The following is an 18,319-nucleotide window of genomic DNA, read 5'->3' on the forward strand; positions in this document are numbered from 1 at the left end:
GATTACGTTTAGAATGATCCTATCAGTTGTTAAACGGATTAAGATAAAACATGAACTCAAAGGACAATGAGTAAAGGAGCAAAAGAAAGTAAGTGGGAAATATTAGTGAGCAGCATCTCAGTTGAGGAAAAATAGATTGCTTATGTAAATTTAAACATGCTGCTAAATGTAATCAATAAAAATGTAAGTTGAGCTAATTTTCTTCAGTGAGTAAAGGCCAAAGTGGAAAAAAAATTATATAAACTCAAAAAAAAGGATGAATATAGAATTGGAAGTCTAGGGATGAGTATAGCTAAAGATATTCACACTGTCAAAATTTTCTTCCATGATTTGAACAGTAAAATTGTACTCAAAGGGAAGAAGTGGCAACAAAAGTCAAGATTAAGACATTTGAAAAGTACCAGATTGATATTTTCTGCATATATTTCTGAAGATAGTTGATTTCTTGTACAATACTGAGTGTCCTAGATTATTTTGAATTCAACTTGACAAAGGCATTTGATTACTGTTGGGCCAAGCAAGTCATTCAGCTATATTCAAACTGCTACCCAATAGTACAAGATGGTGGCCCATCACCATTATCTCAGACAACTGGGGACAAGCACCAGTGTTACCAGCATCCTAAGAACAAAGGGAAAGAAAGTTTAAAGTTTACTTATTAGTGTCGCAAGTAGGCTTACTTTAACACTGCAATGAAGTTACTGCGAAAATCCCCTAGCTGCCGTGCTCCGGCACCTGTTCAGATGCAGTGAGGAAGAATTCAGCATGGCCAATGCACCAGTGCACTTGACAAAGGCATTTGTCAAGTTTAGGGGATTGCAGTAATTTAAAAGGATTTAGAAGGAAAATATTATATTTGAAAACCTCTTAGATTAAATTGCATACAACGTTTTTCCAGTATTTTTTCATCTTAGTGGTTAGCACTGCTGCCTCACAGGGCTAGAGACCCAGGTTCCATTCCCTGCTTGTGTCGCTGTCTGTACAGAGTCTGCACCTTCTTCCTGTGTCTGCATGGGTTTCCTCTGGGTGCTCTAGTTTCCTTCCACAGTCCAAAAGACGTGCTGGTTAGGTGCATTGGTCATGCTAAATTCTCCCTCAGTGCATCCGAACAGGTGTCGGAGCATGGCAGCTAGGGGATTTTTGCAGTAACTTCATTGCAGTGTTAATGTAAGCCTACTTGTGACACTAATAAGTAAACTTTAAACTTTCTTTCCCTTTGCTCTTAGGATGCTGGTAACACTGGTGCTTGTCCCCAGTTGTCTGAGATAATGGTGATGGGCCACCGTCTTGTACTATTGGGTAACAGTTTGAATATAGCTGAATGGCTTGCTGGGCCCAACAGTCCAGTGGGCAGTTGAAAGTTAAAGATGTTTGTATGGGACCAGAATCTATCACTGACTATACAGGGTAAGGATGACTGGTTTCCTTTCCTAAGTTATGGTCAATTTTACAGGGACCAAATCTGTGTTTCCAGTTTTCAAAAAAACCTGAATTCAAATTTTCAAATTGCCATTCTTGGCCCTGGTCTCTCAAAATATTTTACCCATATCTTGGGAGTGCTAATTTTATAGTTTAACCAGTGCACTATTGTATCTGTGTGAGGCAGATGAAAGAAAAGTTGGGGGGGGGGGGGGGGGGGGGCTGATGGTTGGGGTGGGAGGAGATGTGCTGCATGGAATCCCTTATGCTGAATATTTGGACTCTTTCTAATCTGTATAAACTACCTGAATAACACAAACTTATTGCCACTACGAAATAGAAAGGAGTAGAGACCAGATGCAGATAAATATTAACAAAATGATTTGAACTGCTAATTCAATTGAGCAGGAAAATGGCACACTAATTAGATAATACATACATAATACCAATGGAAAATGATTATTTATCGCATGGAACTAAGTGGTAAATGGAACTAAATTCCATTTTGATTAGGAACCTGGGAGTAATGGACTATAATTAGCTAAGATTTTCTAAGTTTCCTCCTTTGTACTTGGAATTGACCACAATGTTGTTTACCATTTTGCAGTTCAGTGAGGTTCTACGGGAAGTAATTTGTGTCATGTTGACCCTCTCTGAAGGATTTTTGAGTGTTAGTGTGATTTAATATCCAGGCAATGTGTCAGATTAATTGAAAGAGGAAGTAAGATGTGAGGTTACGTAACTTTCCATTTTACCATGCTACTTTGGAGCATTATATTCAATTTTGGGTTTCACATTGCAAAGATACAAAAAAATCAAGAATATAATTGAAAGATTCATAATCAAATGTACATTGGCTCTGTCATGCAGGAAAATTGGGTTATAGAGTCTCAGATAAGACTGGGTAAGGTAGAAGAACATAATTGGATTGTATAAAATGTAAATTGATATAAATAAACACTGATAATATACTGGGAGTGTATATACCAGATGGTACAAAATAAACTGAGGTATATTTTGAAACCGACACTAGGGAGATGTATCTTTTTTTCTGTGGTTAGCCTGTGGTTTACCCAGACCGGAGAGCAGTGTAGATAGAAGTTTTGAACTCGGAAGCTGCGATGGTTTAATTCACCGTTTGGATGTTGGCTACTTTTGCTTATGAAGTGAGCATTAGATTCATTCTAAGTTACATGCTCTTAACTATAAACTGTTAATCAGCTAGTTTCATTGCTGCGTTCAGTATTTTTAAATCAGTTTGGTTTTCGATTGAAGTCAGTGTACATTGTGGCATACTTCCTGAAGGTGTGTTGCTGTAACTATTTATTGCACAATATGACACTGTTTTCACTGCCACTGTTTGTTGACTGGTGTCCTAGAGCAATATAGTTAAATAAGAATCATTGATTTAAACCATAAGGGTGACTATGGTGACACTGTTTGAGTCATGTGCACAAACATTGGTAGAAAACACTTGCTTGCAATACAGGTATGTTTTTCATGTGAACGTTTATTTAAACATTCAGTGCCAAAGTCTGCAAAAGTGTTCTTATTTCCAAAGTTTGTAATTCTGCCTTGAATTTATCAGTAAGAAATCTCAACACCAGATTAAAGTCCAACAGGTTTATTTGAAATCACGAGCTTTGGGAATGTTGCTCCTTCCTCAGGTGAGTCACCTGAGTGATGATCACCTGATGAAGGAGCAGTACTCCAAAAGCTCATGATTTCAAATAAACCTGTTGGACTTTACCTGGTGTTGTGAGATTTCTTGCTGTTCTCAGAATCTAGTTGGATGTTACTTACACCCTCTGACGTGCTTTGGGGCTGCTTGTCATTTCATTGTTCTGGAGTGTTTGGTCGAATTGGCCATGTGGCAACTTTTCTTCATTTTCTCTCCATTCAATACAGTTGTTTCTCTGGTGTTGAAGTCCAGCCTTTTCACTTGTATCATAGGCCATATTAGAAGATGAGTAAAAATGGTAAATCCACCATAGTCCCAGGTAACTGTAAGCTCAAATGGGAGAGCTGACTTGAGGATCACCACCTCTCAGGCGAGAGGCAAAATTGAGAAGGCGGGTTTTCATGAATAATCTCAGCTGATATGGGAATTGAATCTCGGCCATTGGTCTGCATCACAAACCAGCTGTCCAGCCAACTGAGCCAAACCATCTCCCATTAGAAGATGCCCAATAAGCAGTAACCTGGACAATAGAGAACACATTTTTTCATGTTTGTTAATTTATAGTTACAAATGCAATTAACAGCTTCTTGATTCTCAATTTCCCTCAAAATGGTTCATAGAGGAATATTCTTACCAGTGTTCTCATGTGCAGAATACTTGTTAACTGATCTAAAAGTGTACTGTAATATAATCAAAATTGAATTATTTAAAATGCGTAGAGAGCAAAGTACCTTTTTCTGATTGCAGCATTCCTAGTACTTTATACATCGTATGATCTTTCTTCTCAGTTTAGCTGTTTTCAGTTTATTCACAAGTAAACTACTCAATTCAGAACTATTTAGTTCCGATTAGCTGTTATGCAAAGTTTAACCTAAAACTTGCCAATTTGCTTTACTAAATTTCTTACCTGAATTGTCCAGTAATTTGAATTTTTAAGTACAAAGACTGAGCTGTAAAGAAGGTATACGACAATTTATATTTCCATAGCACCTTTTAAAGGAATAGGAAGCCCCAGGTGCTTTAAAGGAACATTATAAAATAATATATGATGCAGACTTGCAAAAGATATTGGGTCAGAAGATCAAACACTTGGTCAAAATTTTTAATTAGTGGGCTAAAGAACGGAAACAAGGGAGAGAGAGATGGGGATGTGCTTATCCTAGACAGTTCATGGTGTGCCCACCAGTGCTGGAGTGGCTTAAATCAGGTACGCTGAAACAATTAGAATTAGAGAAGCGCAGATATCCCTGGGGTTGTACTGCTGGAGATTTCAAAGACAGGGAGAAGTGAGGATTTGAAAACAGGATGAGGACTTTAAAATCAAGCTGTTGCATGACCAGCAGCCCGTGTCAGTTCTTGAGCATAGGAAGGAGACTTGCTGCAAGTTATGAACCCAGGCAGCAGAATTTTCGATAACATCAAATTCATAAAGTGTAGAATATTGTAGACCAGCCAGGGGTGCATTGGAAAATAGAGTCTACAGGTAATGAAGACACGAATACAGGTTCAGCGACAGATGAGCTAAGCCAAGGGTCAAGTCAAATAATATTTTGGAGGTAGAAACAGGTAGTCCTAGTGATGGCACAAATAAGAGGGCAGAAGATTGCCTTGAGGTTGAATGTGACACCAATGTTGTGAACAGACTGGCTTAATCGAAGACTGTTGCCAGGGAGGGGTTGAATTTGGCAATTAGGGAAGGAGCTTCACTGACAATCGCTGTACAGTTGGCCTGGCCAACTTCTTTATATTTGATCCTACAGGTTTGTTCACGGGATGGGTGTAAAAGAAAGTTCAATTTGACTAGTCCTGAAAATCAAATCACTTGTTCTTTTCATAGATTCATAGAATCCCTATAGTGCAGAAGGAGGCCTCTCGGCCCATCAAGTCTGCACCGACCACAATCCCACCCAGGCCCTATTCCCGTAATCTCCTGACACTAGGGTCAATTTAGCATGGCCAATCTACCTAACCTTTGGATTGAGAAAACTGAAGTACCTGGAGGAAACCCATGCAGACAAGGAAGAATGTGCAGTCTCCACACAGACAGTGCCCTGAGGCCGGAATCGAACTCGGGTCTCTGGCGCTGTGAGGCAGTAGTGCTGCCACTGTGCTGTAAGCTGGCACCATAATATTAGCATAAATGTGAATGAAGAAAACCCCAACAGTTACTAGTGAAATGGAGAACTTGTGATTTCTTGAAATATTTCAGAAGCACCCTTGATGAAAATGTCTTAGTAAAAATAGTTATTCTGCTTTCAAAACATAATGCAGTGCTTAAAGTGGTCTGTTAGGGACAGGCAGTAAATATTGGCAATGTCAACTATGCCCACATCCTCTAGATGGAAAAACAATTCTGATACAGAGCTCCCAAGTGTTAAAAGAAAATATCAAAATAATTTGAAGACAACTTACATTGATATGTTCCACAACTGTATCTACCCCCAAAGGGCTGATGCTAAACCCATGAGCATATTTAAAATCAACATTTTTGGACACTGGGCGAATCAAAAGATGTGGGGAAGTGCAGGAAGTTTGAGTTCAAGTAGACCAATGTTTATTGAACAGTGCGACAGGCTTGTTTTTGTGCTCGATATGTAGGTAACATGAGTCAAAGATGACTTTTTAAATTTCGTTCATTGAATGTCTGTTACTGCAGGGCCAGCATTTATTGCCCATTCTTATTTGTCCTTTAGAAGGTGTGGTGCACCACAGTTTTTCTGCAGCGGTTTGATACAACTCAGTAGCTTGCTAGACCATTTCACATGGCAGTTAAATGACAGCCATATTGTTGTGGTTCTCAAGTCACATAAGGATGGCAGGTTTCCTTCCCTAAAGGGCATTAATGAACCAAATGGTTTTCACAGCAATGATAGATCATCATTGCTATGATGCTTTTTATTCCAGATTTATTATTTAATTGAGCTTAAATTTGCCTAGCTGCTGTGGTAGAAATTGAACATGTCCGCCGCCGCGCGCGCGCCCCCCCCAGTATTAGTCCAGGCTTCTTGCTCATTTGCCCTGAACTCGCATTCCTGTCTTCAGCTTGTTACAGTGTTCCAGTGAAGCCCTACGCAAGCTGGAGGAACAGGACCTCATCTTCCAATGAGGCACTTTATAGTCTTCTGGACTCAACATTGTTGGACTTAGCAACTTCAGACCTTGAAATCAGTCCTCCATTTTAAATTTCTTTCTCCCAAGTACCAACCAGTATCATGTTCTGCTTTCAGTGCTGGCCTTAACTCTGCTATGCTTTGTCTTTCATAATCTTACTAACCACTCCAGGGCAGCACGGTGGTTAGCACTGCTACCTCAAAGCACCAGGGATCTGGGTTCAATTCCTGGCTTGTGTCACTGCCTATGTGGAGTTTGCATGTTCTCCACATGTCTCCATGGGTTTCTTCCCACACTCCAAAGAGATGCAGGTTAGGTACATTGGCCATAGTAAATTGCCCCTTAGTGTTAAGGGGACCAGCTAGAGTAAATGCATGGGGTTATGGGGATAGGGCCTAGGTGGGATTGTGGTTGATGCAGATTTGATGCCTGAATGGCCTCCTTCTGCTCTGTAGGATTCTGTGATTTGTTGTCTTGTGTTCCATGATATCTTTGTTATTTAATCTCCTCTGCTAACCTTATCCTGATATTTTTGATCCACCTGCCCTAACTCCTTTTTATTTTAACAGCATGGAACCCATCACATCACCTATCTTCAGTTCTTAAGAAGTCATATTAGATTTGGAACATTAGCTCTGTTTCTCTTAATACAAATGTTGCCAGACCTGCTGAGTTTTTCCAGCACTTTCTGTCTCACCTCTTAAGTTACTAATCCAGTAATACTGCTGTGTTGCAGTCCCTGTACAAACTGGCCAAGCCACAGCAGTAACTGCCATCTTTCCAGAGTTCTCATCCACCAAAGGAGGCAGATGAAGCTTGGTTTAACAATTCAGTTGTTAAACCAAAACAGCACCTTCATCAGCTCTTGGTAGTGCGCTGGAATGTATGCCTTGCTTTTTGTGTTCATATCCTGGAGTGGAACTTGAGCCCTGCATCTTTTGACCCAGCGGTGAGAGTGCTACCCACAGTTCTGATGATCAACTGGCCATAGAATATTCATATTACATTAAAACCATTTTAGACCTTTTGACCTGTTGGTGATATCCAGATATCCTTTTGAAGTACCAAGGTTTTGTTCTGAATAAAAGGACAATGATTTCACTAAACCTTCTGCCCAGTCAAATTGTCTTTTTTATTTCTGGCAGGTAGGCATTGTGCCCATTTCTAATTACCCTTGAAAAGAAATTTACTTCTTGAATGTAACTAGGCCATCCCAGAGGGCAATTAAGAATCAATCATCAAATTACTGATGATCGTTTTGTCCACTAGTTTCTGGAGCTCTTGCAGGAGGCTAAATCATCCAGCTTTTAAAATTATTGCCACTGACAGTATAACTAGAGATTACGCCAAAATGGACTATATTTTCAGTGGATTGCTATGTAGTTATTAAATACCTTGTCATTTTTGGTTTCCTTGGTTGGTGCATGTATGAAATAATTAAATCAGCAGATGGCCAGAAACCAACTGGGTCGATCCTACTTTGGAGAATAGGTAGGAAATGTTCTGATGTCCTCAGCTTCGTAAACTTGGCAAAATGCTCTAAGTGATAGCTGTGGAACAGTGGGCAACAGTCTTGCATCTGAGTCAGGACAGGAACACAGGATTTGGGCTGAAACTAGTGCAGTGCTGTGGGAGTGTTGCACTGTCACATGCTATCTTTCAGATGAGCCTCCACAACTGTCCCCTCAGGTATCACATTGCTGTTTGTGGGAGATTGTTGTGTGTAAATGGGCTGCTGTGTCCTTATATTAAAACAGTGACTACACTACAAAGGTACTTCAGTATACTTTGGGGCTCCCTGAAATGAAAGGCAGGACATAAATGTACATCATTTCCTTTATATGTGTGTCTGATGCTTGAACTGATTGGCCACTTTTATTTCCTGGTTGACAAAAGGTAGGAGTCAGAAATTCATTAATTTTTCACTCAAAACTATCATGACTAACTTAAAATGACCATGGAGTTTTGTTTCCTGAGAAGTAGGACATCACAACTTCAGGATGTTTTGATAAAACTAGAATAAAACCTGGAACAAAGTTTATACTGAAATAGTAGAGCATAGCATTGTTCTGTGCTCCTTAATAGGCATGGTATAGTGTTTGTGTTACAGTACCTTATTTTCTTCATTGCAGCAACCAGAACATATTGTGGATCTATTTATGGACATTTCAGAATCTGTAGGTCCATTTCTCTCAACGGATCATTTGAAACCTCACGGAGAAAGCGGTTTCATCAGTAACACAGATTCATATCAAGGTATTGACGCTGTATTGAACATGTTGAGCGATAAGGATCCATTGCTGCCATCATCCAGTGAACCATTCAGATTGGAGCTGCAGGGAGAAGGTAGTGAGCAGTGCCAGATTGACACAACTGAAGGTATTGTAAATTTGTTATATATTGAAGAAAGTTTGAAATGATCCAACCTAAGCAATTTGTCTCATTATTAATCTGGCTGTTACATATTGGGATTTGTGGAGTCAATTCTACTCCTGTTGCAGCAAGCCATGCATTCAGTTTTGAAAATTTGATTTTACTGAAGTGATTTAATTATTTTTAAAATAAATCTCACTCATCAGATAGTCTGCGGACAAAGGTCGCAGTGCACCAAGTTATCTATACATTGTAACTGCCAAAAGTTAGCTTGAGGCTCCCACCCATTTAGTTTAATAAATATTATCTCATTTGGAGTCTGGGGTATCTCGCTTATCAGGATATTTCATAGCCACAGAAACTGACAGCTCTGTAAGATGCTGTTTGGCCTGTTGTGTTCATTTGAAAGAGCAACGATGCTTCGTCCCACACCTCATCTTCTGGCCGTGGTGCTGTAATTCCTCATCAAGTACCTGTCAAACTTTTCTTTCAAAAATATTTATGGAGTCAGCTATCATCATTCTTTCAAATGGAGTGTTCCAGGTCATGACAGGATTTCTGACAGCCCACAGATTATTAGAGGCTTAACAGCCCAAGCTTAAATTGGGAGCACCTCTTAATTTCCACGTTATCTGGAGTTTGTCAGCTAACTTTGGGTATATGTTCAATCCTGAGAGTACTTGTGTGTAGGAGCTGATTGTCTGGCATCAGAGTTGCAGTGTGGGAATAAAACAATTCTACATTGTTGCAGAGCGTTTATGGTACAGAAACACCATTTTTTTGCTTAACATCCATTTAGTCTTAATGCTGCACATAGATCTTCCTCCAGTCTTGTTAATAATGTTATTTTCCTGTTGCATTTATCTAGTCCCCCTTTGATTGCATAAGAAATAGGAGCAACAGAAGACTATATATGGTCCCTTTGAGTATTCTCCGCTATACGATTCTTGCTGTTCTTCCACCTCTAGTACACATTCCTGCCAAATTCCCATATCCCTGATTTCACTAGAGTCCAAAAATCTATCCATCTCAATCTCGCATATACTCAATGTACTAATGGAGTATCCACAGTCCCCTAGTGTAAATAATTCAAAAGGTTTGCAAGCCATTGGGTGAAGAAATTGTTTCTCATCTGATCCCTTATCCTCAGACTATACTCCCTAGTTCTAACCTCTCCAGCTAAGCATAACAACCTCCCAGCACTTAACTTGTCAAACCTCATCAGAGTTTTCTTTTTTTTCAATGAGATTGTCTCTCATTCTTCTAAACACCAGAAAGTATAGGCCCAACTTGCTCAACCTGTCATAGGACAACCTTGTCATCCTTGGAATCAATTTCATGAACCTTCAAGATAAATATGTACTTGAATAAGGATATTAAAACTGCACACAATATTCCAGGTCTAATTTCTCCCAAGCCCAATACAATTGTAGCAAGACTCCCTTCCTTTGTATTCTTTGTAATAAAGACCAATAGTTCATTTGCCTTCCTAATTGCTTGCTGTGCCTGCATTTTTCCTAATTTTCTGCTTCTTGCGCAAATACACCAAAATCTTTCTGAGCATTAACATATTAAAATGTTAAAGTTTTGCACAATTTAAAGAAAAGTTCTATTTATCCCACTAAAGTGAATAACATAAAGTATACAGCATCTGTACTGTTCACTTCAACTGCTCCTTATGGTAACAAATGTCACAATGTTTAATCTTAGTGCTGAAACCTTGCGTAGATGCAATTACGTGTTTTCACTCATCCTCCTTCTCGTGCCCCCTTTGTCCATTTTTGAATGCAGGATCCTCCCCATGAACGGGAAGCCTGCAGTCTCTGTATGAGCATAGTAAATGTGGGGAAAAGAATACAACTTAATGAGAATGTATTCTGACCTGGCAGGAGTTGGCTTTGGAAAGCAAAAGACAAACTTTCAGTTTTTGCCCATTCCAAATCCACTGGAAAAAATTGCAGGCAGAAGAGAAAGCTTTCAGTTGCTCTGCTGCACTGTGGTTGAAGAAAGGGAAATGCCCAGGGGCATTTAGTTTTTTTGTTGCATTAATAGTACCAAAATAAAGTAAATTCGGAACCTCATCTGAGATAGCTTTGACAGGAATATCTGTGTATTCAAAAAGTTTAGTTACGCAACTAAAGATTGTATATTACATTTATTTATGTACTGGCATAACTTTTTAAACCGCAGTTCCTAAATTGTGTAAGTTTAGATGGGGATCCCAGGGTCCTCCAAGGCCACTTAATTGATCCATTATCATTTCTTTTCTCCTCTGGGTACTTTATTGCAATTATTTATATACTGTACACTAATTTATGTACTCTGCAGACATCATTTTGTTTTTGGAAAATTGAATTTGAAAAGCAGAGCTGGAAATGTTCAAGACTAATGAAATTTATAAACTCTGTTAAAGACTATGTAAGAATGACTGCTTTTTATCTACCTGCAGTAGGAAAGGATAGTACTTGAACTTCAGAAAAACTCTTCTGTTGCTGCGCATAACTGTCTTTCTTTTAGTAGCCTTGTCTAGCTCTGCCAATCGCATGTCCCATTACCCCCACCTAGCTTCATCAGAAACAGTACCACAGCAGATATATCTGTGTCTGATAAACTGTAAGCATATCATTAAACTTAAAAATGATTCACACACTTTCTTGAGAGATTTTTATTAAACTGAATTTGAGATTGAAGTAAAGAATATAATAAAAGGGAGCAGGAATAGACCACCTAGCCTGTCAAGCCTGCCATTCATTGCAATAATGGATGATCTTTGGTTTCAACTCCACTCTTTGTGCCCCGAATCCCTTCATTTCCTGCGAGACCAGAAAGCTGACTTTCTTGGCCGTAAAATATATTCATCGGTGGAGGTTTTCACAACCTTCTGCAGCAGCAAAGTCCAAAGATTCTTTGGGTGAAGAAATTACTCCTCATCTTGGTCCAAGATGTTCAGCCTCATAACCTGACAGTGCTCTTGTGTTCTAAATTCTCCAGTTAGGGTAAACAACCTCTGTGTTCCTTGTCAAGCCTGTTTAAAATATTTTGTCTTAATGAGATCTCCTGTCATTCTTCTAAAGTCCAAAGAAAATAGACCTAATTTACTCAGCCCTTCGTTATTGGACAGCCCTCTCATCTCAGGAAGCAAGAACTTCCTCTACTTGACGTGGACACCAGCCTTATTGGGTGGAAGCCAGCAACTGACATTCGTGACCCAGCTAGGGTTTAATTCACTTGAAAAATAAACCAATACAGCAAGACTTTTCGATGGAAACGTAGAAGTATTCTCTCAGCAATTGGTTTTCTTTCTGAATGTCAACAAAATAAATCATGGAACTCATTAAATAGGGTTAAATGTGAAGTAAAAATAGACCCATTCCTGACAAAAAAGCAAGTTATTAATTTGTTTTGAAATTTGCCTGAAATGAAGCCTTTAAAATTCACATTCCATAAGGACAGGAAATGTGCAAACTTTGTATCTACATTAAATACGTGATAAATTTGTTTGGAGACATCATTCCAAAATAACAGCAGAAAGAATATTAATGAGGTTATTGGAATATTGTTTAGGCTGTGTTTGGACATAGTTGTAGATGTTTTTTCTGATTTTTAGTTTTGGTCTATTGACCAGTGGACTAATGTATATACATTTTAATCTAATTTAATGTATAACTCTCGATTTTCAAAAAAAAAGGTTAATGGGATGTGGGCGCCAGTGGCTGGGCCAGCATTTATTGCCCGTTCCTATTTGTCCTTCAGCTGAGTGGCTTGTTAGGCCATTTCAGAGGGCAGTTAAGAGTTAGCTGCATTACTGTGGGTCTGGAGTTATATGTAGACCAGACAGGTAAGAACAGCAGATTTCCTTCCCTAAAGGACATTAATGAACCAGATGGGTTTTTATTATAATTGACAATGATTTCATGGTTATCCTTAGGCTTTTATCGAACTCAAATTTCAACTCAGTTTCAAATTTGAAGTTCAGTGATCTGTAAAGATCATTTTCACTTAGAACCTGATGAGCATTTGTCCCAAACGTTGGGTTTTGCAGTGAAGTATTGAGTGGATTAATTTTTGTAAATGACTGTTTGCTTTCCTCTCAGTTCATGTTTCATTTTGAAATTTGAGCAAAGTTAAAACAGTCAGGAAATAACCAGTTGTGTACTTTTGTTATAGTTTGAAATATCTTTTTAGATGTGGCAGTGTTATATTAAATACATCATGTTTTAGTTGACTGTTGCATCTCGGCCATCTCCTGAGATCTTCACGACATGCCAATTTAGTTCACTCTATCTGACATCATAAAATGGCTGAAAAAACTGGCTACTTCAGAAGCAATGGGCTCCAACAACATGCCAGTAGTGGTGCTCAAGATCTGCTTCAGGACTAGCCACAGCCTGGGGCAAGCTGTTCCAGTTCAGCTACAATGTAGGAATCTACCTGGCAAAGTGGAAAATTGCCCAGGTATGTCCTGTCCATAAAAAGCAAGAAAAATCCAATCCAGCCAATTATAGCCCAGTGAGTCTTCTCAACCATCAGCCATGCAATGACCATCTCCTTTTGACAATCACTGGCATTACCATCCTTGCTTGCGCCACTATCAACATCTAGGGAGTTACCATTGACCAGAAAGGAATGTGACCAGCCAAATAAATGCTATGGCAACAAGAACACATCAGATGCTGAGAATTCTATGGCAAATAGCTCCCCTATGTCACCCCAAGCTTGTCAGCCATCTACAAGGCACAAGCCAGGAATGTGATGGAATGCTATTCACCTGCCTGGATAAATGCAGCATCAACAATGCTGAGGAAGCTTGACACCCTCCTGAACAAAGCAACCCACTTGATTGGCATCACATCCACCGCTATCAACGGTTATTGGATGTAGGTAGAATGTGAAGATGAGACCACAATCAAGTCAACCGTGATTTTATTGAATGGCAGAGCAGGCTGTAGGGGCTGAATGGCTAGCTCCTTTTCCTGATTCATATGTTTGTATGTTAAACATTTACTGCCTTGACCACTGATGCACAGTGGCAACAGCGTGTACTGAACATAAGATGAACTGCAGCAGCTCCCAGTGCTCCTTTGGCAGCACCTTCCAAACCTGCGATTTCTATCACCTAGAAGGATAAGGGCAGCAATTGCATGGGAGCACCACTACCTTCCAAGTCGCGCCCCCCCAAAAAAAAAACCACAGCCCACCCTGACTTGGAACTAAATAGCCATTCCATCAATGTTACTGGAATTCCTTCCCTAACAGTGGATGTAACAGTTCCCTAACTGGATGTAACTACACCACATGGACTACAGTGAATCAAGAAGGCAGCTCACAAACACCTTCTCAAGGGCACTTAATGATGTAAAATAAGTGCTGGCTGAGTCAGCCTTGCATGTATCCGGGGAACAAATTTTAAAAATCACAGCATCCAAAGAATTTTGTCAGGTGGATGAGTAGCTGGATATATTTATCTGTTGTCTTTTAAAGTGACATAATTATGAATATAACTTACTACTCAGTTTTGAAGCTTAGCATTTGTGTAAATTAGATCATTGTTTATGTTCAAATTAATTTGAACTCTTAAGGGTTTTCATCAATAAAAACAAGACCCATTACTGAATTATTACTAATTTCAGCCCTAACATTGGGCAATGTAGGTGCTGTCATCACTGCAGTGGAAGATGAAGAGCATGAAGGAGTGTCTGGGCTTCAAGAATCTTCACAGAACAGCAACAACTCTGAACCTATTCCAGTTCAACCTAACCGGAAGTCCCCCCGCCTCCACACGCCAGGTTAGTGGATGCAAACATACATAAAATATATGTAGAAAATAGATACCAGAATAGGCCATTCAACCCTTTGAGTGTGCAGTGTCATTCATTATGACCATGACTGATCATTAAATTCAATACCCTGATCTTGTCTGTCTGTCTCTCTCTCTCTCCACCAACACCTGCCGCCCCGCAAATCCCATATGCCTTTAGCCCCAAGAGCTATATGTAGTTTCTTCAAATCGCACAATGTTTTGGCCTCAACTATTTTCTGTGGTTGTGAATTAAACGGTTTCAACACTGAGAGAAGAAAATTTTCCTTACCTCAATCCTAAAAATCTTGCCTCTTATCTGCAAACAATGACCTTGGGGTTCTGGAGACACACACACACCCAATTGTTAGAAATATCCTTTTTGAATATGCCCTGTCAACTCCTGTTAGAATTGTGTAAGTTTCTAAGATTTCTCCTCACTCTTCTAAACTCCAGTGAATATAATCCTAACCGACTTGGTGTCTCATCATATGACAGACCTGCCATCCTAGGAATCAGCTTGGCAAACCTTTGGCTCCAATCCCTCTAGAGTGAGAACATCGTTCCTCAGATAAGGACACCAAAACTGCACACACTACTCCAGGTGTGGCCTCATCTATGCCTATACAATTGCAGTAAAACATCCCTATTTCTGTATGTAAATCCTGTCACTACAAAGTCCAGCATACCATTTACCTTCTTTACTGCCTGTGTACCTGCATGCTTTCAGTAACTGATGCACGAGGACACCAAGATCTCCCTGAGTATCCAACTCTCAATTATGTCCATTCGAATAATAATCTGCCTTCCTGTTTTTGCTCACATCTGTGTTATTTTGCATCTGCATGCATATGCCTATTCACTCAGCGTGTCCAAATCGTGCTGAAATATCTCTACATCCTCCTCAAAATTACCCTCTCACCCAACTTTGTATCATCTGCAAGTTTGGAAATAATTCGTTTAGTTCCCTCGTCCAAATCATTAATATGTGAACAGTTGGGATCCTAGCATAGATCCTGTTGGTATACCATTAGTAACTGCCTGCCAATCAGAAGATGACCCCTTTATTCCAACTCTTTGCTTTGTCTCTGCTAACTTACTTTCTATCTGTCTCGACATTATCCGCAATCCCATGTGCTTTAACTTTACATAGTAATCTGTCACGTGAGACCTTGTCAGAAGCCTTCTGAAAGTTTTAAAGCTCATCCACCAATTCTCCTTGGTCACTCTACCAGTTACATCCTCAAATAATTCTGGTAGATTAGTCAAGCATGATTTCCCTTTTGTAAATCCACGCTGACTGTCGAATATACCATTGCTTTCCAAATGCTGTGCTGTGAAATCCTTGATAATGGGCTCTTGCAACTTCTCTACTGCCAAAGTTGGGTTCGCTGGTCTGTAGTTCCATGTTTTCTCTCTACTTCCCTTTTTGATTAGCAGCCCTACATCATCTACTCTCCATGAGAACAGAATAATTTTTAATGGATTCTCATCTGGGCAGGAATTCAGTTGGGAATGTATTACTTAGAAGGTATATGTGGAAATTTAGCTCAGCCCTAATACTGCTTTGTTATTGTACCATAGAGTAATGCAATTCTTTTTGCATACCTCTTCAATATAGAGGATTTTCCCATGTTGTCTATATTTCTGTGTTGGCCCAGAAAATAATAGCTCTAGGAATCTACTGGGCGTTAGTGTACAGGTTAGTGATGTAAACTGCAAGTCCCAGATTTACTACTTAAGTTCTGTTGAACAGAAGAAATAGAAGTCGGAGCAGGCCAATTTGGTCTCATGCCTACTCTGTCTTCGAATGAAGTCATGACTGAACTTTCACATATTTGTCTGTATTTCTTATGTAAACTGCATTTTCCTGCCGTATCCCCATAATACCTTGATTTCCTCAGTCCCAAAATACTATGGATCTTGGTGCTGAGTATACTTAACTGTGCAACCATAGCCCTCTAGGGTAAAGAATTTCAAAAGTTCACAACCTTCAATGAAAATATTTCTTCTCATCTTGCTAAACGGTCTTATGTTAAGACTATGATTCCCAATTCTATACTTCCCAGTCCTAAGTTTCAATGTGATCACACCTCATTGTAGAGAATATAGGTCCATTCGACTTGCTGTCTCTTCAGGATTAAACTATTATCTCAGGAATCAATCTGATAAACCTTTGTTGTATCCACTTCAAAGGCAAGACTGTCTTTACACACAATTCTAGGTGTAGTCTCACCAAAGCTCTATATGTAATTACAGCAAGATTTCCTTGCTCTTAAATTCCATTTCCCAGCAGGAGAGGTTAAACTATTATTTGGCTTCCTGTTCTTGTATTCATAAATTTAAGTTATTGTGATTTATGTATAAGAACACCCAAAATATCTGCAAATGCTAAAGTTTACTAGATTGTCATATTTTCAAAAGAAAGTCTGTTTTCTTTTCTAACTAATGTGAATAATTTTCACATTTTCCAATACTAAATTCCATCTGCCAACATTTTGTTCAATTGCTTAACATGTCTGTATCCCATTATAGTTGGGTATTCCTCACAGTTTAGTTTTCACCTGGTTTTATATCCAAAACTCTCGTGTCCATTTCTTAACACCAACCAAATTCCATTCTCCTATCAGCCCCCATAGTCATTTACCTACATTGATTCCCAGTTGAGTAACCTTTTGATTTTAAAATTATTACCCTTGCTTTCACATTCCTCCATAGCCTTGCTTCTCCTAGTCTTTTATCTCCAGCCCTACAATTCTTTGAAATATCTGCCCTCTCTTAATTCTGGCTTCTTGCCTATTCCCAATTATAATTGCTGTATCATTGATGTCATATCTTCAGTTGTTTGAGCCCCAAGCTCTGGAATTCCCCTCTATCTCACTTTCCTCCTTGAAGACGCTCCTTAACACTTGCCTGTTTGACCAAATGTTTTTTTCATCTGATCTAATATCTCCTGATGAGGCTCAGTGTTACATTTGTTTTATAATCCTTTGATGTACCCTGGAATATTTTATTGTGTTCAAGATTATATGACAATAAAAGTTGTTGTCAAGAAACCTGGATAGATTACACCTCATCTAAGCTGTTGATATATATTGTAAGTACAGAGGTGCCAGTACAGATTATTAACACTTGCATTGTCATTCTGAAAATGATCATTTAACCTAGTGTATTTTCTGCCATTTAAATAATCCTCAATCTATGGTAGTATGTTACCCTCAATCCTGTAAACTCTAATCTTGTATGGTCTTTTGTGTAGTACCTTATTGAATGCCTTTCGGAAATCTAAATACGTTGCATCCTTTGGTTTCCCCTGCCTGTGTGTCATGCTCGTTAGATCCCCAAAAAAGCTCTTAATAGATTTGTCAAAATTTGTTACCCTTTCATAAGAACATAAGAAATAGGAGCAGGAGTAGGCCATCTAGCCTTTCGAGCCTGCCCAGCCATTCAATAAGATCATGGCTGAACTGAAGTGGATCAGTTCCACTTTCCTGCCTGCTCCCCATAACCCTTAATTCCCTTGTCTATCAGAAATCTATCTACCTGTGACTTAAACATATTCAACGAGGTAGCCTCCACCACTTCAATGGGCAGAGAATTCCAGAGATTCACCACCCTCTGAGAGAAGAAGTTCCTCCTTAGCTCTGTTCTAAACTGCCCCCCTCTTATTTTGAGGCTGTGCCCTCTAGTTCTGGTTTCCTTTCTAAGTAGAAAGAATCTCTCTACCTCTACCCTGTCTATCCCCTTCATATTTTGTAAGTCTCTATAAGATCCCCCCTCAGCCTTCTAAACTCAAATGAGTACAGGCGCAGTCTATTCAATCTCTCCTCATAAGCTAACCCCCTCATCTCTGGTATCAGCCTGGTGAACCTTCTCTGTACTCCCTCCAAGGCCAGTATATCCTTATGCAAATAAGGGGACCAAAACAGTATTCCAGT

At 39.3% G+C, this 18,319-nt stretch overlaps 1 protein-coding gene across 4 annotated transcripts in view; it reads left to right on the forward strand.

The window, feature by feature from the left end:
- LOC145353786 (death-inducer obliterator 1-like) overlaps positions 1-18,319 on the forward strand; it is a 120,810-nt gene that overhangs the window by 20,207 nt on the left and 82,284 nt on the right. For 3 of the 4 annotated variants that reach the window (XM_080204590.1, XM_080204591.1, XM_080204593.1), the window contains exons 2-3: positions 8,344-8,590; positions 14,215-14,370. In XM_080204590.1, coding sequence (XP_080060716.1) covers positions 8,371-8,590; positions 14,215-14,370 — 376 coding nt within the window. In that variant the 5' untranslated portion in view covers positions 8,344-8,370. The remainder of the gene's footprint in view (positions 1-8,343; positions 8,591-14,214; positions 14,371-18,319) is intronic. The other variant, XM_080204594.1, reaches the window with a different exon arrangement.

This window comes from Carcharhinus amblyrhynchos, chromosome 16 (genome assembly GCF_965287045.1).
Source record: "Carcharhinus amblyrhynchos chromosome 16, sCarAmb.v2.hapA, whole genome shotgun sequence".
Classification (NCBI taxonomy): Eukaryota; Metazoa; Chordata; class Chondrichthyes; order Carcharhiniformes; family Carcharhinidae; genus Carcharhinus; species Carcharhinus amblyrhynchos.